Source organism: Perognathus longimembris, chromosome 11 (genome assembly GCF_023159225.1).
Source record: "Perognathus longimembris pacificus isolate PPM17 chromosome 11, ASM2315922v1, whole genome shotgun sequence".
NCBI lineage: Eukaryota > Metazoa > Chordata > Mammalia > Rodentia > Heteromyidae > Perognathus > Perognathus longimembris.
The window spans coordinates 54,459,361-54,486,486 of record NC_063171.1 but is presented as its reverse complement, the minus strand read 5'-3'; the positions used below and the strand labels follow the sequence as shown (position 1 = coordinate 54,486,486).

General features: G+C 43.9%; 1 protein-coding gene across 1 annotated transcript; it reads left to right on the top strand.

Moving 5' to 3' along the window:
- Nucleotides 1-110: 110 nt before the first annotated feature.
- Utp25 (UTP25 small subunit processome component) lies at nucleotides 111-23,806 on the top strand. Its single transcript, XM_048357181.1, has 12 exons — nucleotides 111-297; nucleotides 1,103-1,142; nucleotides 1,800-2,046; nucleotides 5,308-5,478; nucleotides 6,243-6,331; nucleotides 7,559-7,969; nucleotides 9,880-10,099; nucleotides 11,571-11,773; nucleotides 14,054-14,236; nucleotides 14,364-14,476; nucleotides 15,369-15,614; nucleotides 22,127-23,806. Exons 1-12 carry the CDS (start codon nucleotides 191-193, stop codon nucleotides 22,368-22,370), a joined length of 2,274 nt encoding a protein of 757 aa, XP_048213138.1. The 5' UTR covers nucleotides 111-190; the 3' UTR covers nucleotides 22,371-23,806.
- The last annotated feature ends 3,320 nt before the right edge of the window (nucleotides 23,807-27,126 follow it).

The window sequence follows — 27,126 nt, the reverse complement described above, 5'->3', positions numbered from 1 at the left end:
AATCCCTCCCCTTCAGACGTTCTCACGCACTGTCGTACGGGCACGACGCAAAGCGGTTCTGCTTTACGGCACGGGGGCTTCCGCCGTCAAGGGCCGCTGCCGCCGCCGCCGCTGTCGTCGCCGGCGCCGCGGAGCCCACGTGCGTGTGTTGACTTCCGGGTGGGAATTTTGGTTTCTTGGCGTTCTCGCCATGGGCAAACGCCGGAGCCGAAGCCAGAGCCAGCTGCTCAGTACCCTGACGAAAAAGCAGAAGAAGCATCTTCGGGATTTTGGCGAGGAGCATCCCTTCTATGACAGGTAGGCGTGGAGGGGCGTGGCCGCGGCCTGCGGGGCGCCCGCCGCCCCGGGCTCGGTTGGCGAATCTCCCCCGCGGGGCTCCGCGCGCGCCTCGCCGCGCCCTTTCCCGCCTCCTTGGCGGGCCGTGTGGGGCCCCACGGGTGCCCGGCTGTGTGGCGCGCATCCCGGGGCTCCTGCTGGGTGGACTGTGTTCTCCCTGTCCGGGAGGTGAGTGAGCCCGGAGGACCCGCCCGCTACACGTGTGGTTAGGGATCCAAGGTCGTTTCCGCTTCGAGGCCTGCGGTGTCACGCGAGTCTCGTCCCGTTCCCCCCCCCCCCCCGTTACCGCGGCAGTGCGGACGGTGGGTCGTGGCTTCTGCTGGATATGCCCGGGATCCCTTGTGATCTGGGTGGATCTTGGTGTCCACCCCTGTGAGCTGCTTCTTTGGCCGTCTACGGGACGCTCGCTCTCGTGAAGACACTTGTAGGAAAGCCGGCACTAGGCAGCCTGGGCTTTTTAGCCAGACCCTGTCCCAAGCAAGAGGGGAAAGATTGCTAGCAAGAGGTGAGTGGCCCTGTGGCCCAAATGGTAGAGCACTATCCTTGAGCTGAATTCAGAGCTCAGGGACAGCGCCCAAGCCCAGAGTTCAAGACCCACGACCGACCAAAAAAAAAAAGGTACGTGCATCCCAGGACTCTAATTTGCTAGGTTGTAACCTTTCAGATGAGAGAGTCAGTTACTGTGTGACCCGTTTTTTTGTCATGTGATGTTCTTAAACTCATTTGCAAGTTATTGACTTGACATGGATCACCTGTTTCATTTCAGAGTTTCCAGAAAGGAAGCAAAACCACAGATTTGTCAACTGGTAATGCTTTATGTCTTTATACTAGATGAAACTGGGTTATTACCTTTAAGTTATATATAAAAACAAAGCTTGAATACAGCTCCACTTTTTTCTGTTTCAGATATAAACTTTTAGTAATACTGTTTAGTTTTATGTGCACATGTCTATAAAAAATTCCATTGTGATAGTATAGAAGCCAGAGCTGCAAACTATCCCAGGATACTAGACTGTTAGGCCTGTTGGGGAGCTCTAGGTGTATTCTAAGGGGCAATGTCTTTTTGTATGTGTGTGGGGGGGGGGGTTGCTTAGCATTAAAAAAATAAAATAAAATAAAATAAAGATCTCATTGTATTACAACAAACTCAGAGAAACTCCTCTTGTTCTTTTAGGACTAATGACTGAAACATAAGTTGTCTCATTATGACCTCTCTATGTTTTATTCTATTTTATTTTCAGGTAGACCATTAGTATCCAGAAGATGTAAGATCTTCTCAAATTGTGACTTGATTAACCTTAAGTAAATCTAGTTCTGGGCTTGGTTGGATAGATGATGCTGCATAATTGCAGAACAACTTTTGTATTTAGGGACGTCTCAATTTGTTGTCTTGATTATAATCTTAGGATTGATGATAGGAAAAGTACTCTGTTTGTTTGTTTAAATTCCCATTTTCCTTTAAGTCAGAGAGCTCAGATTCTTCAAATTCTGAGAATGAGTCGGACAATGAGCCAGAACAAGTTTCTGGGTACCACAAACTGCTTGCTACTTTAACACATGCTTCTGAGGAGGAGGAGGAGGAAGATGATGAAGAAGAGGAGGAAGATGAGGAAGAAGACGATGTTGTGGATGATGCAGATGTTAATGATGAAGATGACGGTAGTGATGTCAGTGTGGAAGAAGAAACAGAGTCCACTGAAATACAGGAAGGTAAGTGTTGGTTTTTGGCTTATGGATACATTATGGACACAGCCTTATGCAAAGCCTTATTATGTCTAAAGGGACATGGTGTCATGTGTGCCTTGAATGCTGACCTGTGAAGACAAAGCAGACATTTAACTTTGTTTGGTTTGCTTCTATTTTGAGAAGGTGCTATGAATGAAGAACACACACAGCAGAAAAATGCAGAAATATTATTTGCGCTATTTTAGTGATCAAGCCTAATCTCATGAGGTTCCCTGACTCTGAGGAAGATCATAATTCCAATATTATGGTTTTTCAGTATATTGAAGAGGTAACTACCTACTGTCTTAGGGTAACTTAAGTTTGATGGCAGACAGACATAAAAATATGTGGAAGTATTCAAGCAGTAGCTCAATAGATGGTGTTGAAGAGATGTAGAGTGATTGCACACTGCCAAGGCATTTAGGTAAGACATTAAAAGCTCAGAATTACCCAGATTTATAGGTGACTTTAACTGTAGAATCACCTTCATTAGGTGTGTTTTATATACAATAAGATATTCCTAACATTATATGATTTGATGAGTTTTGTCAAATTAATTCATTTATGTTGTTACCATCCAAATTAAGACAGAATATTTCCATTACCACCAAAATGTTCCATCTTGTTCTCCTGCTGTTAGTTCTGCACCCCAGACAACAGGCAACAACTGACCTGTTTGTTTCTCAGTATTATGTTGATCTCTTACATGAATTCATGTAAGTGGGGTCAAACAGTAAGAATGATTATGCTCTTCATTTGCTCTCTATGTTGTGATTCATCTATGCTCAAAGCCCAATCTGAATATATCTGGGTAACTTTTTACATCTTACTATGTTAGTTCCTAAGGTCTATTTTCCTTATATCCTCTTTTTCCCCCTCTATGCTTTAAGGTATGACATATCATTCTTATTTTAATAGATCAGTTTTTCTGGAGTAAAAATTCATTGCCTCAGATTTGGTCTTCAGTTTTGGTTTGGTTTGGAAAACTCTGTTGTTCAAGTTCTTCTTCTTTTTTTTTTTTGCCAGCCCTGGGCCTTGGACTCAGGGCCTGAGCACTGTCCCTGGCTTCTTTTTGCTTAAGGCTAGCACTCTGCCACTTGAGCCGCAGCGCCACTTCTGGCCATTTTCTATATATGTGGTGCTGGGGAATCAAACCCAGGGCTTCATGTATACGAGGCAAGCACTCTTTGCCACTAGGCCATATTCCCAGCCCTGTTGTTCAAATTCTTAAAATAATATTTACTGAAAAATTTTAGGAGATAGAACCAGGTACTGGTGGCTCCACCAATCATGGCACGTACTCAGGAGGCCAAGACCTGGAGGGTTGTGATTCAGAGCCAGTCTGGGTAGAAAAGCCCCAGAGACTCCAATTAGCTGGCAAAAAGCAGGGTTGGAGGCATGAATGGTAGAGTGAAAGCTGTGCAAACAAGCTGAATGAGTTGCAAGGCCCTAAACACTGTTACTAGCAAAAAAAAAAAAGTGTATGTATAATACATATTCATAAGAGCGTAGCTTGTATATTGAGTGCAACTATGTATGTGTGTGTAATGGTTTTAGAAATTTCTCTTAAGTTTTTTTCTGTACTAATGTGCCATGAATCCTTTTTTTATGTCTAATGGGAACATATGTTGTATTTCTGTGTCTTTTTCTGAGGATTCACATTTTGCTTTAGATGTAGCTTGAATTCAGGGTTTGTGCTTGCTCAGCAGGTGCTTTGCCACTTGAGCCATGTCTCTACCTTTTTGGCATTAGTTACTTTTCAGTGAGAATTTCAAGTTTTTCCTTGGACACTGAATGATCCTTATGCCTCCCAGTGGCTGGGATCACAGACACATGCAATTGTACCCACCTCACATTACCTTTCTCTTTTCCCTCCTTCCCTCCCCACCCCCTTTTTTTTTTGGCCAGTCCTGGGCCTTGGACTCAGGGCTGTATATGTGGTTTTCTGTATATGTGGTGCTGGGGAATTGAACCCAGGGCCTCATGTCTATGAGGCAAGCTCTCTTGCCAGTAGGCCATATCCCCAGCCCCCACCCCCTTTCTTTGTGGTACTAGAGTTTGAACTCAGGGCTTTGACACATGCTATGCAGGTGTTTTACTACTTGAGCCATACCTCTAGCCCTAGCTTCTTTTTTTTAATGCCAGCCCTGGGGCTTGAACTCAGGGTCTAGATGCTGTCCCTGAGCTTTTTCACTCAAGGATAGCATTCTACCATTTGAGCCACAATACCGCTTCTGGATTTGGGGTAGTTCATTGGAAATAAGAATCTCACAGACTTTCCTTCCCAGGCTGGCTTCAAACTGCATTGCTCAGATCTCAGCCTCCTGAGTAGCTAGAATTACAGGCATGAGCCACTGGCACCCGGCTATAAACTTCTTATTTATACTGTATTTGGTTCTAAGTGATTCAGTATCTATTTAATACCCCGTTGGTATACATTTCTTTTTTTTCCCAATCATTGTTTATCAGGATAAGTACAGCTTTTAACATCATTTCAGTTGCATCTTTGTGTACCATTTGAAAGGAAACTACCAGAATTGGGTACATTAGAGTTCTCCAGAGAAGCAGATCATATGTGTGTATAGAAGGATATGTGTCTGTGTGTATAGTATTTTTTTTCTTTCTTTATTGAGATTAAGTAACTGCATAAGTTTCACAGTACTTTTTAAGGAATTGGTAAATGTGATTGTGAAGGCTTGGCAGTTGCAAAATACCTGATGGGGAAGGCTGGCAGTCTTAAGGCTAAGGAAAGTATTATATTTCAAGGCTATGGCCCACCAGGCAGGCAGGAGGCCCTTGAGGAGCCACCATCGTTGCAATTGAAGTTCAAAGGCATTTGCTACAATTCTGCTCAAGGGAGATGAGCCTTTTCTTTTGTTCTTTTTAGGACTTCTACAGATTGAGTGAGCCCCATCCACATTATGGAGAGTAACACCTGCTTTACATAGAGTCTATGAACTTACATATGCATCTCATCTAAAATCATTCTCATAGGAACATCTCCAGTAATGTTCAGCCAAATATCTAGGTGCTGTGGCCCCAGCAACATTACAGAATTAGCCATCATACCGAGTCAGTAATCAAGCTTAATTTTGATGTCTGAGCCTTCCACCTGAATTATTTAAAAACTAAACAATGGCAACGATTGTCAGTGTTGTAATAGGCTAAAGAATTTGAGTTCATATGTCAAAAGAATCATAATTATGTTAATGAGTAATCCTTACAAAATATTTCTCAAAACGATAGATGTGGCCGTATCTGGTAACCCTGAAGGGAAAGATGGAGGAGAGCCGCCTGGGGCATCACAGAAATCCCCAGAGGAGTTCACAGATGGAAAACACGAGGCACTGTTCAGCCTGGAAACCAATTTTCTTGAGGAGCAAAGTGGAGACAGCTGTTCTCTGAAGGCATCACAAGGTCAGGGCACAGCATGTGGGGTTTGGATTCATAGGTGCTTAGTGCATAAGCACTGATCCGTGCACAATCTTCCTATTCAGGGAGGAAGAGCAGTAAACACAGAGCTGGAAAGCTGTATGTCTCAAATATACTTCTGGATTTTCAATCGTCAGCCAGTGTTGAGGACCATATAGTTCACAAGTTGAAATTACAACATGCAGTACCCTGAACTCCAGGCAGGAATATAGTATCTTGTCGTGCAAAACCAGTCAGTCAAGGAGCCTGACCTCAGGGATCTTGCCATCTACCAGATGAGATACTGCACATATGTGTATGTGTTGGGATAGGTGAGTGGGGCAGCATAGGGACTTGTGATGAGAAGAGTGAAGAGTACCTATAGGGACAAGGGCAGCGAACGCAGTAGGCCCTGGGAAATACTTGTTAGGAGTAACGTTATGCTCATACTAATTGGATGTGCAAAAATAAGATTGGAAGTTTTGGTTAAAAGGCTGAGAGACAGAAGAACTGGAGGACCATTTAGTTAGAAGCTGAAATTACAACATATAGTGCCCTGAACACCAGTGGGGAATGTCTTCTGAGGGTGAACGGGGAAGTAAGATGATCAGAGAGATGCTTTAGGTAGACAAACTTCAGTGAAGCTTTGGACTGGCCCAGGATCTGGAGGAAGTGGATGGCACCTTGAAGAACAGCGTATCATTCGTCACGGAGAACTAGGAACTCCCTGCCATTTGCACTGTGTGCTGACATTCTTTATTCTAAATCAGATCCGTTTCTGCAACATGTGAACAAAGAACTGAAAGAAAAAGAAGTTCAAGCTGTTGCCACAAACCCCAAAACTACCCACCAGCTAAAAGTAAGTGTTGCCTGGTTGGCCCATCAGCACCAGGTTTCTCCCGATTTGTTCCTATTCAGCAGTGTGTATTTAGTTCTGCACAATTTTATGTTTGGGATCCTGGGTCTGCCAGCTCCATGTGCATCTCTGTTGCCCTCTGAAAACCACATCCACCTCTGCACCCCTTCTTCATGCCCAGCCCCGGCTAACCTGCTACTCTGTCTCTATTTCTGTAAATTTATGTTGTAAAAAAAGTTAGTTAATGGAACCTTACAATATATAACTTTTTGAGATGGGCGGTTCGCTCAGTCTTAATCCCTGGAGGGCTATCCAGAGTTTTACAGTTGTCAGTAATTCCTTTCTTTTTATCACTGAACTTAATCTACTTTTGGGTCAGAAATTTTCCTACAGTGAAAAAAATTACCAAACTTGTATTGTGAAATATATTCCTAGGGTTCTAATTGGTGTGTCTCAAAAATAAGAAAAGAAAAAAAATTAAAAGGAAATTATTTTATGGCCAAATAAATTTGGACGACTGGGATAAATAAAGCAGATAGAATTTGTGTTTGTAACCATTAGTACTTAGTGTGTATTGCAAATCTACTTAAGGAGGACTAATTTCTATGAGAAACCAGGATTTGAAATCACAGCCTTGCGTTTTAAGCTCTTCCTCTCCTTTGGAAAACACCTTTTTTTAAAATGTAAAAACAGAAATTCCTTTTTTTTTTTTTTGCAGTATAAGGGCTTGAATTCAGGGCCTCAAAATTGCATAGTTTGGTTGATCAAGGTTGGCACTCTACCTCTTGAGTCATGCCTCCACCTTTTTACTCATTAATTAGAGATGGAGTCTAGACAACTTTTCTGCATGGCTCGTCAAGCTGCGGTTCTTCAAATCTCAGCCTTCTGTGTAGTTAGGATTACTGGCCTGAGCCATTGGTTCCTGGCTTTTAATTACATTCCTTATCTAAAGTTTTTACATTTTGGAGGCATCAAAATTCTTCAAAAGTTTTGATATTCAGTGGTGCTAGAGTATATAGTTAAAAAGCATTTAATTTCTAGCATCTCTTTTTGAGCTCAGCACTTCCTATGCTTGACTAGGAGTATCATAACATGTACTCTACAGTTTGGAGAGGATTAAATGAGATGATCTTTAAATCGTAGAACTTCTTGGTACATTATAAAGTACTGTGTACATGTCGGATAGTGTTATTCATTTCTAACTTAGCTCCTGATCTGTCTCTCCCCTAGTGGCCCATCCTGGGCCAGCTTGTCTTTTCATCCAAGTTTCAGAAGTTGGAAACATTTAAACCTCCAAAGGATATTGACTTACAGTCACTTCATCTCCAAAAGCCTCTGGAATCCACCTGGACCAAGACCAATAGTCAGTTCCTATCTGGATCTCCAAAGTCAAGTGGTTCCTTCACCCCTCTCCAGAAAGAGCTCTTCTTAATTATGAATTCTTACCGGGACCTGTTCTACCCAGAGAGGACGGCCCTGAAGAATGGGGAAGAGATCCGTCATGTGTACTGCCTGCATGCGATCAATCATGTCCTCAAAGCCAATGCCCAGGTGCTTGGTAACAACAGCAGACGCCGAAGCCAGAAACTTGGGGTGGGTGATGACGATGACTTCAGAGACCAAGGGCTAACGAGGCCCAAGGTGAGTGGCAGCAGGAAAAGCTTTATCCTCACGAAGGAGGCTGCAAGGCACTGTCATAGGTGTTGGCCCTTGGCAGACACATGAATGATCATTGACTGGAATAATGAAGGGATCCAAAAGTGAGGACTTGGAGTGGGTCATGTAGTAGCAGAGCATTGTTATGGCTAAGTGCAGTTTCTGACAGTGCAAACTAAAGCGCTACTTCAGGATGTTCTTCTCTCTCTTCAGGATGTTTCTCTCTCTCTCTCTCTGTCTTTCTCTCTCTCTCTGTCTCTCTCTCTCTCTCTTTTTCTATCTCTCTCTTAAGTAATTGTACAAAAGAGTTACCATTTACCAAAGCAATCTATTAATACAGTATATCTTGATCCATGTCACTTCTTTCAACATTCTCACCCATCCCTCCCCAGGATGAACTTTTAAAGGTAAACTCAGAACATACATAAATAACACCCCATTGCACATCTCTTCCTTATGATTTTCAGAATTTGATGTCATTTGTCCAGTCTCTGTATATCATAGCTGTAGACAGAGGGCCCAGATTCACAGAACGCCCTGCTTAAGGGAGAGGCAGACATGGACTAGAGTCAAGGATTCTCTCACTATGTAAACTGCTTCATGGGCTTTGAGGCTTTAGGAGAAAAGCCTATTAATTCTGTCTCCATTTGTCTTGGTGCTGTGGAGCTAGACTTGCTAGCTGATGTCTTAGTCTATATCTGCCCACATTGGAAAAGATTCATTTTTTTTCAGATTTCTCTCATTGAGCTTAATAGGATTCTAGGATTTAAATATTGATGTGGCTCTTAGAGACTTCTTAGTCCAACTGTTTTGTTGACTATCTGGGGAAAACAGAGCCTTCCCCGTAATTTAGTATTATAGTTGGGATAGTAACCTAGCCCTCTTAAGCCTTGGCATCCAAGCCTACAGTGCACCATTGGCTGAGGTGATTGCTTTTCTAGGGAGCTACTCCAGAGACTTGAACATCAGATTAATAAGGTATTCTGTTTTAATTCAGTGGCATTTCATAGACAAATAAGAGGCAGGGTACTGTGAAGCTCATTTATTATGGTGAATGACATGATTTATGTCCATTGATAGTATTGTGAACCATTAGGTAGTTAGAAGTCAACCATTTATTAACCATCTTTTGGTTTTGCTCTTGACAGTACTAAAAAGCAACTTAAAAAACTGCCAGGTACTGAAGGGTTGTGGTTTAAAACCAGCCTAGGCAGAAAAGTCTGTGACACTTATCTCCAAATAATCTCTAAAAAATCCCAATGTAGAGCTATGACTCAAGTGGTGGAGTGCTAGCCTTGTGCAGAAAACCTCAGGAATGCTGGGACTATGGCCTAGTGGTAAAGTACTTGCCCCCATACATGAAACCCTGGGTTCAATTCCTCAGCACCACATATATAGAAAAAGCCAGGAGTAGCACTGTGGCTCAAGTGGTAGAGTGCTAGCCTTGAGCAACAAGAAGCCAGGGACATTGCTCAGGCCCTGAGTTCAAGCCCCTGAAAAGAACCTCAGGAACAGTACCCAGGCCCTGAGTTTGAGCCCCAGGACATACACACACATGAAAAAAGCCCCGAAACAAAAAAACTGCTAAGCTCTGTGGGAGATAGAAATGAGTGCCACCTCTTTCCCTTAGAGACCTTGGCACTTAGTTCTTCTGAGTTTTGCTGGGAAACACATCTGTTACAGGCTAAAAGGTATTTGTTGATACCCAGAAGTCTCCATGAAGCCATGGAACTCATATTCCTTCGACATGGTACTATGTGTACAAAAGCTAGGTCCTGTACAAAAGTAGTAACATACACATGGTCCCTTGCCGGGGTCCAATGTTATGTCCAGCACTTTTGAGCTCCATTTCCTTCCCCTTGCCCACACCAAGGCTGCCATGGCCCTCTCCGCAGGTGCTGATCGTGGTGCCTTTCCGGGAAGCTGCCTTGCGGGTGGTGCAGCTCTTCATCAGCCTCCTTGAGGGTGACAGCAAGAAGAAAATCATCGTAAGCAATAAGAAGAGGTTTCAGGGAGAATATGGATCGGATCCTGAGGAGAGACCACCCAACCTGAAGAGGCCTGAGGATTACGATGCTGTGTTTGTGGGCAACATCGATGACCACTTCAGGATTGGTAATTTCTTCTTGTTCAAGACTCACATCCCATGGGACCCAAGGTAGAGCTGGAGCTGGGAAGCTTAGAAATGGCCATTCTCCCACCGGGTCACTACCTCAGCCTCCAGAGAGAACCAGTATACATTTGAATGTCCCTTGGCAAGGAAAGAGAGTCTTGTCCTGGCCCATGTGGTACACACCTAGAACCTGTATGACAAGAGTCTGCTGTCATTGCTGTCTGTACTGAGTGAAACCTGAGCAGGGTTTGTTTAGTGAGTTACAAGGGAGGGTAATCAGAACAGAGGGAAATGTTTCAGGCAGGATCCCACAGAGGTATTCGGGTGGCTGTGTACAGACAAACTAGAATTCACACAGACTTCGGTATGCTTGTAAGCACTTTGCTGTATTTGCCTAACACTCAGGAAAGAGATGTGAACTGGAAATAGAAATTTTTGTGTGAAGGAGATGTCATATAGGGTGAGCCATGGTCAATGAATAAATTACCCAAAGCTTTATAAGAGAACTGACACCAGTGGCGTATGCCTGTAATCCTAGCTACTCATGAGGTTGAGATCTGAGGATTGCAGTTCAAAGCCAGCACAGAAAGAAAAGTCCCCTAAGACTTTTTTCTCCAATAAACTACTCAAAAAGGCAAGAAGTGGCACTATGGCTTATGTAGTAGAGTGCTATCGCACTAAGAGGCACAGGGACAGTGCTCAAGCCCTGAGTTCAAGCCCCAGGACCAGTAAAAAAAGAGAACACGCTGAAAAGTGAATATAGTCTATGTAAAAGAGGTGTTTGGATCTAGAATGATAGGTAAGGATCTGATCAGTGATTAACAGTTAAGCGTGGAAGTCCTGGAAGCCATTATCAAGAAAGAGCATTTCGGGCTGGGGATATAGCCTAGCGGCAAGAGTGCCAGCCTCGGATACACGAGGCCCTAGGTTCGATTCCCCAGCACCACATATACAGAAAACGGCCAGAAGCGGCGCTGTGGCTCAAGTGGCAGAGTGCTAGCCTTGAGCGGGAAGAAGCCAGGGACAGTGCTCAGGCCCTGATTCCAAGGCCCAGGACTGGCAAAAAAAAAAAAAAAGCATTTCAGAGAGGGTGTGTTTAAGATGCATCTGTGCATTCTTGCCAGTGCTCTGAAAGTGTCCCTCAAATTAGTAACTGAGGGCTGGTGGTAATCTTAGTAAAGGTCATTTCAGTGGAGTCCTGACATTCAGACCAGCTAGCAATAGACTGAAATGTGAATGAGAAGCCTGACTGTAGAGAAAATTTTCTGGAGAAGTTGATTTGAAGGAATAGAAGAGAAAGTAGGAGCTTGGAGAGACTAGAGACAAAGGAAAGATTGTTATTAGTAGTACTTCAATCCCTTGGAGCACAGCTGTATGAAAGGGGAACATGGAGATGGGAGGCTAGGAGGAGGGAAGGTACTGGCCTCATGGTGACTAATGAGTTTATTTATGTGTCCTTGGTGTTTTCTGTAGGTGTGGCAATACTTCAGAGAAGCATCCGACTCTATGCCCCCTTTTACTCTTCCGACATCCTCATTGCCTCCCCTCTTGGCTTGAGGACCATCATTGGTGGAGAAGGAGAGAAGAAAAGAGATTTTGACTTTTTGTCATCTATTGAGCTGCTCATCATTGATCAAGCTGACATTTACCTGATGCAGAACTGGGAGCATGTCCTGGTAATGCAGTCTTTCACATTTAGAGTAGGACACTAATTCTTGTGGTTCAGCTTTGTTTTTGTTGTAGTGGAACTGGGATTTTTAAACTAAGGGCCTTGTGCTTGTTAGGCTGGCACTCTACCTCTTGAGCCATGGGCAACCTGGAATTCACATAGGTTTCAGAATAGCTGTAAGTACAACCCTAGCCCAGAGGAATATTATTTTTATTTAGAGTGATGAGAAATCCAGTGGTTGCAGTCTATAAGGATGAAGTCCAGAATACAACTCAGTTTGGAAACAGAAATACTCCACATTTTCTGGTTTTATCTTCTTTTCTATCCACAGAAATAGGAATCATTGCTTACTCAGTGATTAAACTATCCAGAAATGAAAAACTCCTTGTCAGCGCTTTCAGATCTTAGAAAAGATTACTTCCTTATAAGTCTTTCTTTGCAAAGAGAGGGGAGAAGAGAGTAGAAAAATCCTCTCAAGAAATCTCTTCACCTATTAACTTCTTATATAATTTATACTAATTCTCTTCTACCTGCCTAAAATTTTTTTTCTAATTTTTATTATCAAACTGATGTACAGAGAGATTACAGTTTCATACGTTAGGCATTGGATATATTTCTTATACTGTTTGTTACCTCTTCCCTCAGTCCCCCCTCTTTCCCCTTTCCCTCCCCCCCCATGAGTTGTTCAGTTCATTTACACCAAACAGTTTTGCAAGTATTGCTTTTGTAGTTGTTTGTCTTTTTTTACCCTGTATACCACTGTTTACCAGTATACACGGTTTCCAATATACTCAGATAAGATACAGAGATAGTGTAGGTACAACCACAGGAAGGGGATACAAGAAGATCATCAATAATAGAAGCTACAGTTACACCTAGCACATTGAAAGTAGTTACAACAGTGTATAACAATCGTTTCCATAACATGGAGTTCATTTCACTCAGCATCATCTTATGTGTTCATAAGGGCATAGCTATTGGGCTCTTGTGATCCTCTGCTGTGACTTGCCTAAACCTGTGCTAATTATTCCCTATAAGGGAGACCATAGAGTCCATGTTTCTTTGGGTCTCTGCCTAAAATTTTTTAAGCGTGCCATTTTGCTTTACAGCACTCTTTTATCCTCCTACCATATATGTGCTGTAAGTTTTGTTCATTCTCTACATACTCTTCTTTGAACTATCCTGACCATAGAACAAGGATTATTTTTTTAAGGCAGGTGGGAATTCACCTTAACTGCAATCCTAAGATCTGGAGCTGCCTTTTTTCTTTTCCACTTACCTTATTTTTTAAGTTACATTTAAATTTTTTTTTAGTTAATAAACTTTTATACTATGAGAGGGGTTTCATTGGGATCATTCCATATATGCATTCCATAGTATACAGTTTGAACAAATTCACACCTTCCACTATATTCTCATTCCTCTCTTCTCTTTTTAAACACCGTTTGGGTGGGTTTCATTATGCTGTGTTTTCATGTGTATATGTATGTGTATGTATATATGCACACATACACATATATGTTATACCCCTAGATTCTCTTCATTCCTCAGCATCCCATCCTTTCCCCCCTCCTTGCTCCGACTGATCTCTGCTACACAGTCCCACTTGTACATCATGTTCTATTACTATTACTGTCATCATCATCATTTTAGGTCTCCATTCATTGGTTAGTTGAACACTTCACCTGATTTCACAGATCAGCTACAGGCAGAGTTGCAATAACAGAGTTATGCAGCGATATCTTTGTGATTTACTTTCCTTTGTGTATATACCCAAGCAGGACTTAAGGTCTCAAGAAAGTTGGGACACTTGAAGGGAATAAAATAGGGAATAAACTTAATGTTCAATACTCTTCAGTGTATATTACCAGATGGAAATTTAATTAAAAGTCACATTGATGATTGTGATATTCCTTCATTTGAGGAAAGGTGGATGTAGTGGTTCTAGGCCCTTAATGAGAACCAAGTCATTGAGGGAAAGCTCTGTTTTTCATTTTATTTCTTTCCTTGTCTAAGTCTGTAGCTGAGGAGTCCATAGAGTGGCCAGGGTGGCATTTTAGAAGTTTCCTATAACAGGAATATTCCAATTGGTGTTGTTTTGTAAAGGTCCATCCAGGAACTGGCCAGTTTCAGCAAGTCACTCCCACCTGAGCTCAGTTTTCTTGCAGTAATTTGGGAGGTGTTAGAACATGGAGTTAACAGAGTTGACAGGCTTGTAAAATGTTTAGCCGTTCCCAACACATAAATGCTCAATATACATTAACTGACATATTATTTTTGCTCAAAGCATCTCATGAACCACATGAACCTACTGCCTTTGGACTCCCATGGAGTAGACTTTTCTCGAGTGCGGATGTGGAGCCTCAATAACTGGTCCAAGTACTATCGCCAGACATTGCTGTTTGGGGCCTTGCAGGACGCCCAGGTCAACTCGTTGTTCAGCCAGCACTGCAGCAATTTACAAGGCCAGGTGGGTTCCCTCCAGTGTCCTCTGGATCTTCCTGAAGCGCTGGTTGCTGCTTGGATGTGGAAAGGACAGGATGGGGTTGTGGCCAAGGGGCGACTTGCCTCCTAAAGTTCTCATGGACTCTTGGCAGGTGGCAGTAAGGAACGTCCCGATGACAGGCTCCATCAGCCACGTGCTGGTGCAGCTTCCGCACGTCTTCCAGAGGATGGAAACTGAGAACCTCTCATCAGTGATTGATGCCAGGTGACCTACCTCCCATTGGGCCTTTACAGAGATCGGACTTTGGTGTTCCAACTTATAGTAGGGTCAGGCATCACTTTTACTGATTATTGTTTACCAGATGAAGTAAGGTAACTGAACTCAGTCATGACCTAGGAGTTAACTGAAGCCCAGAGAGGCTGCGAGTTGGCCTGGGTCTTGTGTCTGCCTGCTGCCTGCTGGCGGGGTTGGCACAGTCAGTCAGGATTCCTTCTTTATTTCAATTCCCATCACTCTGCTTTGTGCCCCAGAATGGGCCATAATTATAGGCCCTTTAAGCAGCACTAATTTCCTAATTCTGTGTTTATTTCCTTCCTTTCTTCATTGTGTTTAGTTAGAGGATGGTAGCATAACAGTGCTTAGCAAATGATAGATGTTCTGGGATTAGTAGTTGACTGACTAAATGAACAGTATACTTCCTAGAATAATTATTCAGGATACAATGGCATTGTATCCATTTTTTAAAAATAGAGAATTGTATTGTCACTTAACTTTTTTTTTTTTTTTTTTTGGCCAGTCCTGGGCCTTGGACTCAGGGCCTGAGCACTGTCCCTGGCTTCTTCCCGCTCAAGGCTAGCACTCCGCCACCTGAGCCACAGCGCCGCTTCTGGCCGTTTTCTGTATATGTGGTGCTGGGGAATCGAACCTAGGGCCTCGTGTATCCGAGGCAGGCACTCTTGCCACTAGGCTATATCCCCAGCCTGTCACTTAACTTTTTAATGTACTTACCAAGTCTTACCGTTATATAATCTCCTTGAGAGGAGATAAGTCATATTAATCTCAGAGGAGGTAATCTCTTAACATGATACTGTCTGCTTAGTGAATGCTGTAGACTCTGCTCTAAATCATTACCTCTGTCCTTTGCCTTTTCAATCAGGTTTAACTTTTTCATAAATAAGATTTTGCCTCAGTACCGTGATGCCGTCATGTCCCACACACTCATCTATGTCCCTTCCTACTTTGACTTCGTGCGTCTCCGGAATTACTTCAAGAAGGAGGAACTGAACTTCACTCACATCTGCGAATACACCCAGAAGTCTGGTGTCTCCAGGGCTAGACATTTCTTCCTTCAGGGAGAAAAGCAGTTTCTACTCCTAACGGAACGCTTCCATTTCTACAAAAGGTAAAGCAGTGCCATGCTCTGGCCTCCTCTCTGAGGGGAGCAGTGCGAATCACCTGCTTCTCAGCTGGGGAGGTTGTGTGGCGTGCTGTCACGTCACATCATCCCTTCCCCTGCTACGCTAGCAGAGAAGTCAGAGGAGCTTGGGGCTGCCCAGACTCTTCTGAATGTCCAGTGAGCTTCTTGGTGGGTTGGCTGGTGGGAAGGTGGCTGTGGTGTGTGCCCCTGTTGACATGACAGGTTGCAGTCAGGGAGGACCTGACCCAAGGGTAGATAGACACAGGCCTATGTGTATTCTGGGCGGTGCGGGCTGAGCACAGCGCCAGGGCTCAGAAAGTAGCAGTGTTTCTGAGGCGGTGTGGGCGGTGATCCCCTTATCGTTGGGAACCAGGACTTGGTCTCCTCATGTTGACCCATGAAAGGAAGGTTCAGAGTTGTGTTTTGAAGATTCCCCACCCATTGACTTTGACCAGATACGTTGAGAGGGCTTTTTTTTTTTTGGGGGGGGGGGGCCAGTCCTGGGGCTCGGACTCAGGGCCTGAGCACTGTCCCTGGCTTCTTCTTGCTCAAGGCTAGCACTCTGCCACTTGAGCCACAGCGCCACTTCTGGCCATTTTCTGTATATGTGGTGCTGGGGAATCGAACTTAGGGCCTCATGTATATGAGGCAAGCACTCTTGCCACTAGGCCATATCCCCAGCCTGAGAGGGCTTTTTGTTACTCATTGTTTTAATTCCAAGTAGATAGTTAGTGATACTAGTTTGCTTACTCTGGAAGGAAGCTGGAACCTTGCTGGCCTCAGAGCTGTATTTATTGTTTTGCTAAGGCTTTCTCTGTTACCAAATAGAAAAATGTTTTTCTACCTTATCAAGATAGAGACTGCATTCTTTTTTTTTTCTTTCCTTCCTTCCTGATTTCAAAATGACATCAGGTGAATTTAATTTCTCAGTTTACTGTCTAACATACAAATGAGGAGTGCATTTTCTCTGAGACTCCCATGCACCTAATTAAAAGTCTTTTCTGTTAGATGATGTGCCTCAGTGTTGGGTCCTGTTTTTGTTTATTCTGATATTGGAGTGCTCTGCAACCATGTTCGGTTTTCCAGGAGGGTGAGGGATGGATCCAAGCAGCCTGCTTGGGCTCAGGAGAGCTGGCATGACCTGACCTTAGATATGCTGCTCACTAGCTCATCTGAGTAGTGAGTTGAGAAAGGACTAAATTTGTGTTTCACCAGTTCCATCCTTGGCAGACCAGGCTGCTTGGCCCAAGACTAATGACTAATGCTAATGACTGCTGGCATCATTATTTGCTTAGTTCTAATAAGTTGTTGTATCCAAGTTTTAGGGGGGAGTTAAAAGCCCTTGCCTTCCATTAGTTTGACAAGTGAAAGCAAGCCCTTAGAATGAAATGAAGAAATTGGAAAACCTCCCAGTGTGATTGTCTGTAGGAAGTGTGAACTAAGCTGGACTGAGAATTGCTCTAAAATATTTCAGCAGTTTTGCAAAGAGAGACCGTGTTGTCAAAGGAGCCTTTGAAGACAAGACAGCTGCCTCACTTACCCTATTTATTTACAAATGATGTTGTCCTCAAAGTTACTATAAAGATAAATCTCAGCATGTGTCATTTGCTTTTCCTTATTCCCTGGACCAAGTTAGTGGGTGTTTTCCTGTTTGTTTTCTTTTTAAACAACGCCCCCTCCCATGGTAAAGAATTTGAACTCGGGACTTTGCACTTACCAGGTAGACACTTCACCACTTGAGCCACTCTGCCAGCATTGAGGATTTCTTTTGCTGCCAATGAATGAAGCACAGTAATGTGCTTCAGATTTCCATATAGTCCTTAGTTTTAGGTCCTGTCAGGGGAGGTTGTTATATCTGTGATGAGGGCTCACTGGAGCCTTTGAAGCATATATGAAAGAAGAGGAAGGCAGTACGGGGAAGGGGATTCAAGATAGGAAGAACCAGCACTAGCTGCACCCTCTGAACAGGCCTTAGTCACAGTGTCTGAAGTATCTAGTTTCCATTGTGAGAGATCTAGCTTGCTTATTTGTGTTTCTCTCTATCTCTCTCTCTCTCTCTCTCTCTCTCTCTCTCTCTCTCTCCACTCTCTCTCCCTCCCTCCTCCTCCCCCTTCCCTCCCTCTCTCTCCTTTCCTCCTCTCTCTTTTCCATTCCTCCTTTCCTCTTCTCTTTTTCAACTTCCTTTCTTAGTACAAAGTGTAATGGTCTTCTTGTTTTATTTTCCTGATTATAAGGTAGTGCACAATGATTGTGGAGAACTTGGAAAGTGCAGGTGAAAAGGAGGAACATGTAATCTCATTGCCCAGGAATAAATAATCTTCAGTATACTTTTTCGTCTTTTACCACTGTGAAAAATAAGTGTATACTCGTGTGCATGCATGCAAATACCAATATCCAGGAGATTTTTTTTTTTAATACCAAAATTGGTGTGTGTGGGGGGGCGTTGTGTGTGGGTATGCATGTGTGTGTATCTGGATCTGGAGATTGAACTGAGGGTCTTGCACTTAATAGAAGAGTCTACCACTTCAGCCATACTTTCAGCTCTTTTGCTTTAGGTAGGGTATTTTTTTTGCCTAGGCTACCCTCAGACCATGATCTAGCTTCTTCAAACATGCCTCCCAGCTGGGATAACAAGCATGAACCACTATGCTTGTTTTGATTTTTTTTTTTTTTTTTGGCCTAGGTTGGCCTCAAATGGAGGTCTCCTATCTCTGCTTCCCAGGTAGCTAGGATTGAGAGCTTTTTTTCCCCCACATTTTATATTTTATCTCAAATGTTTTATGTGCTAATTGAAAAAGAAATTCTGGCTGGGCAACATGGCTCCCAGCTATAATGTCAGCTGCTCTGGAGATGGAGATGAGAGATTGGTCTTCAGCCCTGGCAGAAAGTTAGCTAGCTCTCAGTAAGCCAGGTGTGGTGGTGCACATGTGCCATCCCAGCTGTGCAGTCCAGTAGGAGGAAAGCAGTTTGAGACTAGTTCCAGGCAAAAATGTGAGACCTTACCTGAAAAGTAAAGCAAATAATGGGTAGAGATATGGCTTAAATTGTTAGCACCTACCTAAAAAGTGCCCTAAATTGAAATCCCTATTAAAAATAAAACAAGTTGCTGCTGGGCACAGTGGCTCACACCTCAAATCCTAGGTATGCAAGAAGCTGAGATCTGAGGACGGTGGTTTGAAGCCAGCTTGGGCGGGAAAGTCCCAGAGACTCTTACCTCTAATTAACCACCAAAAAGCGGAGCTGTGGCTCAAAAGGTAGAGCACTAGCTTTGAGCAAAGGAAAGCTAAAGGACAGTACCCGGCCCTGAGTTCAATGTCCACTACCAGCACAAGCAGACAAAAAAAATATTATATTGCAATTTTCAAGATGCCTCACCCCTGAATAGCTCAGCATCTTATCTCCTGAAAACAACAGCTTGCGTAATCACCACTCGTTACTACAATAGACCAGACTCCTGTGCGTGGTGAATATTCCGGTTCTTCTAGCTGTCTCTGGAGTGTAGCTTTCCCCAAGTCTTGGATCCAGTGAAGGATCACTTGTGGTTCCTGGTACACTTGTTTCCTTTGCTCCTGAGGTCTAACTTAGTCTCAGCCAGGGCAGTTTGCTCTGCGAGGCATTTGGCATTATCTGGAGGGATTTGGGCTTGTCACATCTTGAGTGAGTTGGATCCACAGGTGCAGTTCAACCCTGACAGTGTACGAGTCAGCCAGCCTCACACCAGAGTGTCCGAGTGTTGAAGCCCAGAAACCCTGATCTCGAGGAATCCTATTCTTGAAGGGTCCCCTCTAGTTTTCTGTAGAATGTTCCATGATTTGGGTTTGTCTAGGTTTGGGTTTTGTTTTGGTGGTAGTAGTATGGGTTGAATTTAATACCTTGAGCTAGCAAGGCAGGTGCTCAATCACTTGAACCATGCCTCCAGCCTTTTTTTGTTTTCGTTATTTTGGGATAGGGTCTTATGTTTTGGTCAGCGGGGAAGACCTTGATCCTCCTGTTCATGTTTCTTGTGTAGGTAGAAGGACCACATCCACTTTGCTTAATGGCCTGAAATTGCCAACTTTTTGCCCTGGCTGGCCTTGAACCACAGTCTTCCCAAACTGTCTCCCCAGTAGCTGGGATTCCCTGTGTGAGCCACCACACACAACACCCCGAGGCGCTTTGAAAGAGCCAAAACCCAGGCCACATCTCAGTATCAATTAGGTCACCATACCTAGGGATGGTGGCTACCAATAAATATTGATAAATAATTCAATGGTTTTAACATGTATCAGCTTGGGAACTATGAGTGTGAATTAAATTAAGTATAATTTAAAGATTAAGCCAGATATCAGTGACTCATGCTACTTTGGAGGCTGAAAACGGAAAGACTGAGGTTTGAGGCCAGCCTGGGCAGCAAACTTGGCACAACCCCCTCTCTCAATCCATAGCCAGGCTAGGCACTGTGGTACATGCCTATCATCCCAAAGTATATGGAGGACTGAGATTGAGAGGATCACAGTGCCTGGCTAACTCAGGTAGAAGAGTCTGAGAAACTGTCTTTAATGAGGGAAGCTGGGTGCAATAATGCTGCGTGCCCGTGATGTCAGCGACAGGGGGAAGGCTGAAAGTGGGCAGATTGCTGCTCAGGTGCTCACACAGGCAGGAAATGAAACCCCATCCTAAATAAAACTAGTGAAAAACTCAGGCTGGAGGTTTGGCTCATTGCTATTACACCAGCCTAGCAAGTATGAGGCCTCAAGTTCAAACCCCCAGTACTGCCAAAATAAAAAGAGTAAATAAAAGAGTAAGAACTTACATGAGAGTATTGTGTAATTCTCTACCTAATCTCACCAAGGAGTCACATAATACCAGTTTATCCCACTTTTGTGATGCTCAGTCAGCAGAGCCACCCATTCAAGGTGGGTCTGCTGCAAGTCTCCATTGTGAAGGTGCCTTTTCTGTGTTGCTCACAAGTAGCCTGTTGGGCGTGTAGCAGCATTTGCAATGGTCACATAATATTATATTGTTTGGTTACAGAATGAATTCAGTTTCCTTCTATTGAGCATGCCGTTGCTTTTCATTTTTGCTTTTAGTATTTGGCTCTCTATATCCCTGCATTCCACATTCACACATTCAACCAGCTGTGTTTTGAAAAATATTGTAGAGGGCTGTCTGACTTTCTGATATGTGTGCTGGAGTGGTTTTATACTCTTCTTCTTTTGTTTATTTGAGACAGGGTGTCACTGTGTAGCCCAGGCTGGCCTCACACTCATGATCCTCCTTTCTCGGCCTCCTAGTGCTGAGATTGCTGGTTTGTACCACTGTGCCTGGCTTTGGCATGGTATTCTCCAGTTTTCTACATATTAACCAGAGTGGAACGCAGTGTTGGCTGTGATAGCTAGTGCATAGAATTCCTTCTTTGTGGAAAGGTAAACCATAGAGTGAATTGCAATGGCATTTTGAAAGAGGATGTTCTCCAAGGAGATCCTGATGAACCATGAGATAAAAAGACAAGAAAAAGTTAACCTCTGAATGAAATAAAATTCCTGTGAGAGGGTAACACCATCAGTGTAGGAGAGACAGACTAGGGAGAAAAAAATCGGAACCTTATCATTGTAATCTTTTGCTTTGGAGTCCCTGAGGGAACATCTGACCTTGACTGTAGCCAGACGGTGAGTCCCTGGGGTCCCCACCCCCCAAACCCCACTGCAGCAGGGAAAGAGGTGCAAGTGCGGAAAGCTGTAGAAACTTAATTGCTTCCTCCTGATGCCTAATGGGACCTCAGGCAGGCTCTTGATGAACTTGAGACATCTGCCATGGAGTTAACATTTCTGCACAGTGACAAGAAAGACTAATGGGAGTGCATTTACAATTTGTGCTGTTTGTGTTATCTGCTGGGTCTGACCTCATCTCCATTACAGAACATTCTACCATAAAGCCTGAAGATGATGTTGATAATAAAATTAAGTTGTAAGTGCTCAGTTTCCTGGGACAGAATTTTAATCTTTGTCTGCTACCTTCTCTACTTGACCTCAGTTTTGCTGAGTAGGCTTGAGAAATACACATATATTTATTTTATTGTTAACTTGGCGTGGGGTGAGGTTGGGGGGTTTGCCTGCCTTCCAGCCAGTACTAGAGCTTGAACTCAGGACTTTGTGCTCTCACTTAGCTTTTTTCACTCATTGCTGGCACTCTTACCACTTGAGCCATATTTTCAAGTCTAACATTTTGCTGGCTAATTGGAAATAAGAGTCTTGAAGACTTTTCTGACGTGATTGTTTCTGCACCAAGATCCTCTCATCTTAGCTTCCTGAGTAGCTAGGATTACAGGCATGAGATTTTACCATTATCTTAGGCTGAACGTTAGGAATTTAAATATACATAAACTCTGGCTCTAACTAGGATAGCCTTTGCTTTGTGTGCTGTTTATTCCATTATTTTCCTCTTGTGGAATGAAACTGCCCTGTGAAAATCTTGGGTAGCTTTTCAAGGGAGTTGTTTCTTCTGCTCCACTCTGACAGGTATACCATAAAAGGCATCAGGAACCTGATATTCTACGAACTGCCGACATACCCTCACTTCTACAGTGAAATCTGTAACATGCTGCAAGCCACCAACAGAGGAGAGGAGGCCACGTGGACTTGCACCGTGGTCTACTGCAAGTACGATGCCCAGAGGTTAGCTGCCGTGGTCGGTGTGGAGCGGGCGGCCCAGATGCTGCAGTCCCAGAAGAATGTGCACCTCTTTATTACTGGAGAAAAGTGAGCGTGTGTTGGACAGCACCGGACGAGGTATTCAGTGTGACGCATTGGCCTTGTGCCCCTTGGGCCATTTCTGAGGACTCCTCCCAGGAAGGGTGGCTACAGGGATGAGCTCTTGGTCGTGTCCTGTTACCTGATGCTTGTGTGTTTTCAGATGATGTCCCTGGAAACTTCCGTGGCCGCCAAACTTTGTTAAATCTCAGCTTTCAGAGTTCCTAACTTCTACCTTTTTTTAAAAAAAATGTGGTTTAGCTTCTAATTTATTTCACTTGGAAAATTCTCTCAGATTTGCCGTTTGTTTTGGCACTTTCTTAAAAGTAAAGCATCCACGTCACAGCTTGTGAATCTTGGTGAGAAATTGGAACACTTGTCAGTGCTGAGTGTCATCTTAGTTTTCGATGGCACAGATTGTGGAAAACTGCTATTTTTTCCCCAGCCAAACTTTAAAAAAAAATCTTATATAAATATTCTATTCTACTTTAATTCAACATAGAAAAGTACATTCATTCACTGATCTTTTCAGAAGCTCATAATGGTAAAGATATTTAATTTAGTTCAGATATGTTATATAAAGTAATATCGCGGCCTCTAGAGTAGCTAGGTTTACAGATGTGAGCCACCAGCACCAGCATTGAAGTGATTTTAAATGGATTTTTAAAAAATTACAGATATGTAACCTGAACTGTTTGAGTGAGAGTAGGCCGTTATTCCCAGACTCTCTTTTTGGAAATACCAGGGTTTGAACTTAGTGCCTTGAGCTTGCTGAGCGGGCTCTCTCATAACTTAAGCCACCCTCTTACTCTTTTTTGCTCTTGTTATTTTTTACATAGGGTATTATTTTTGCCCAAGACCAGCCTTGGGTCCACAGTTCCCTCTACATATGCCTCACTGAGATGACAAGCATGCACAGTTAATGCCCAGTTTGTTTTGTTGTTAGAGTGTCTCAATAACTTTGTACTTATCCTGGCCTCAAACCTCAGTCTTCCCAGTCTTCATCTTCTGAGTAGCCAGGATTACCGGAGTCACTGGCTCCACCCCAGATTGTCCTTAGTGTGTATACTCCTCCAGTATCTCCTAGGACAATATCCTATGTAACCACAAAACTACCATACAAACCAGAAACTTATCCCCCAATACACTATGGCTGCCTACTACAAAGCCATTGAGGTTTTGCCAGATGCACCAGTCATGTCCTTGCTGGCAGAAGGATGCAGTTCAGTTACCACTGCCTCTCCTTGTTTGGTCTAGTGTCCTTCATTCTGAAATAGAGCCTCGTTTTTTCTTGGTTTCCTTGACCTTGACACCTGCAAGCATGACGTTTTGGTAGACTTAGATGAAGTGAGGCGGGAGCCGCACAGAAGCACTGTGAGTCCTCATGGCACCGCACTGGTTTCCCCCATCGTCTGCCCCATTATTGACACTTAACAACGACTTATCACACACGGCCTTTGGCAGACTTTTCTTATAAAGTTACCATGTACTAATCTATATTAGGGTGGCTGTAGTTCCTTTTTTTAAATTTAATCAGTCACAATCTGTTGCTATTATTTTTTTACTTACTGCTTTTGGTGGTACTGGGATTTGAACCCAGGCCTTGCACTTGCTAGCCCTAGCCCTGGTGCTTGGTATCTGATATTACTAATGGAAACACCTTAAAGCTGGATTCTATGTCCTCTTCAGATGACATCCTTTTACTTGGGCATTTTTCTGTATTACTTGGACATTGCTGTATTTTCTGACAAAAAGACATTCTAGGTTTCTCCACACCAACCTGCATTCCCCTCCCCCTAAGGCTTTGCACATGCTGGGCAAGTGTTCCATCACTGAGCTCTCTTTTTTGTGCCTGTCCTGGGGCCTGAACTCAGGACCTGAGCACTGTCCCTGGCTTCTTTTTGCTCAAGGCCAGCACTCTACCACTTGAGCCACAGCAATGCTTCCGGCTTTTTCTGCTTATGTGGTGCTGAGGAATTGAACTTAGAGCTTCATGCATGTAGGCAAGTACTCTACTGCTAAGCCACATTCCCAGCCCTCCTTGAGCTTTTTTGCTTAAGACTGCTAGAACTCTACTACTTGAGCCACAGCTCTACTTGGAGCTTTTTGGTGGTTAATTGTAGATCATAGTCTCCCAAGTGGAGATAACACTCCCAGACTTATTTTTCCTAAGTAGCCTGAGACACGACTCTTTTTGTTTGTTTGTTTTTTGAGATAGGATCTCAGTATATAGCTCAGGCTGGCCTTGAACTCATGGTACTTTTACCTTTGCTTTCCAAGTGCTGGGATTACAGACGTGCTGTCACCCCTGGCAGTCATACCCTCTTTTAGTGAGAAATTCTTTGGAAATCTACATTTGGATGCTTACTGTAGTGGTGCCACTCACCTGGCCCAGTCGTCAGAGCTTGGGAATATTTGCCACGTGTGCACATGTGAACAAAAACATGAAGTCACACTAGTGCCTCCAACTACAGTCTGAAACTAGAGGTCCTTTCTAATTTTCTTCCTTCCTAATTTGCAACTTCTCAGACTGTGGTTCCCTTATCTTCAGTGTAATAAGCCAGAGTTGGTATGTATTTTCTTACACCTAGATACACTTAAAATTGCTTATAAGAAAAAAAGTGATAACCATTGGGTTTTAACATCACTTAACAAAATATTTTAGCATTTGTGTTTCTTTTTTCTCAACATTCCACAGAGTTAAATTTTAGAAGATTTAAGTGATAAATAGAAGCCAACCAAGCTCATACTATTAGGAACATTCTAGGCCAGGTGGGGCACACATCAGTAATCCCAGTTACATGGGAGGCATAGGTAGGAGATGGAAGTGTTAATTAGCATGGCCCAGGCAAAAGTGAAAGACCCTATCTGAATGGTAAAGCCAAAGGGCTGGAGGCATGGCTTAAATGGTAGAGTGCTTGCCTAACAAGTAAGGACAGGGCCCTGAATTCAAACTCAGTAACACAACACACACACACACACACACACACACACACACACACACACACACACACACACACACACACACACACACCTTATACATGCCTTGTGGCTATTGACATCTTTGTGCTGCTGTTTCCCATCCAGTCTACATTATGAAAAAAGAAATGAGTTTGAGAAGTAGGAGGCAAGGGGACGGTGATTGCATACATCTTCTTGTTCTGTATTTTTTCCCCTGTGAATTGTAGCTCATCTCCTGTGGAGAATGATCACAATTCACAAGGCCTCCAGATCTTCAGTTCCTCTGGCTCTCCACACATCCATGCGCCTGGATTTCAAGTCCACAACGGTAGCTCTAGAAATCCACGCTTTCGTAAGCAGCCCTAGTGATCTTCACGTTGGCATGGCACCACACACAGGTCTGCTAGCCTGCAAAGCACACAAGGTGCAAGTGTGAGTCACGTAGTCCTCTCACTTTGTTCCTGGCTCAGCACCTGGAAAGAAGATGCTTCCACAGCAGCCCTGCTCCCGAGTGGATTGGAAGTTCAATCTCTGCAATGACTGCATGAAAACAATGCTTCACATCTGGTATCCTTACACCCACTAAGAGTGTGAGGAGGTCCCAGGACCGTGGGTGGTAATGCATGGCAATTATGCAGGACTGGAATGACATGCCATCTTGGTATTTTTGCTTTTTGAGACAGGATCTCACTGTACAATCCAGGCCGTCCCGCAGCCCACAATCTTCCTGCCTCAATTTTGCTTGATTATAGATGTTACTGTCATATGGGTGACATACTTGCAATCCTAACTAGGAAGCTGAGATCTGAGGATCACAGTTTGAAGCCAGCTCAGGCAGGAAAGACCATGAGATTCTTATTTCATGAGGCTTAGCAGCAAGTAGTGCCTTCAGAGTGTAAACAAAACAACAGCAAAGAAAAATAGAACAGACAAAAAGAATGGTCCTGATCGGGGGAAGGGACAGAAGTACTCAGAAAGTAAGACTTTCAAACTTTGTTTTCTTTCCACAACTTTTCTTTCTTTGAAGGGAAGGAAGCTTTGAGTTGTGAATGCTGTTCACAGCTGGCTGCACCACGTGCCATATTCAAACAACAAGAACAAGCTAATCACAGGGAAACCGCGGCGGGCGGGCGAAACAGCCCTCTGCTGGCTCCAAAGGGCTTGTAATTGAGTGCAGATGGCCTCTGTGGGGATCGCGAGTGTGTCCCCGACGACTCCTCACACCCCGAGGACTAAGTGGGGCTCCTGAGGTCTCAGCCCTGATTGTGCCCTTGTGGGGGCTAGGAGCAGGGACGAGGGAGGGGCAGGTGGTGCCGGAGCCTGCCGAGTGCCTTCTGCCCAGCCTTCCCAAGGCCACGTGAGCTGGGCTTCAGGCGGCCCAGCTTAAGATTTGACGCATGTGGGGTGTGAAGCTTGCAGAAGGCCTGGGGTGAGGGAGCAGCAGTTGTAAGTTCTTTATAATTGGCAGAAGAGCTTCATCGTGCAAGCTGCGGGGCGGGGGGGCGGGGGGGCTGTGAGACACCAGAAGTTTCCTGGAGATGCAGCCTGTTCCTTTCAGGGTGCTTCCTCCCAGGCACGGGGCTCCCCCGCTAGCCTTCCCTGCCTTTTCCCCTTCTCCTGTTCCCTTTCCCAATTTGTTTTTCCTTGCTGGTACTGCGGCTTGAACTCAAGGCCTCACACTTTTTTTTTTTTTTTTTTGTATATGTGTGCCAGTCCTGGGGTTTGAACTCGGGACTGTACACTTGTCTCTGAGCTTTTTCTTTTCTTTTTTTTTTTTTTCTTAAGGCTCACATTCTCGCACATAAGAT

Excerpts from the sequence above, each read along its gene's own strand:
- Utp25 (XM_048357181.1), top strand. The coding sequence starts at position 191 with ATGGGCAAACGCCGGAGCCGAAGCCAGAGCCAGCTGCTCAGTACCCTG. Across the intron at positions 298-1,102 it reads GAGCATCCCTTCTATGACAG|AGTTTCCAGAAAGGAAGCAA; the intron begins GTAGGCGTGGAG and ends GTTTCATTTCAG. Across the intron at positions 14,237-14,363 it reads GCAGCAATTTACAAGGCCAG|GTGGCAGTAAGGAACGTCCC; the intron begins GTGGGTTCCCTC and ends GACTCTTGGCAG.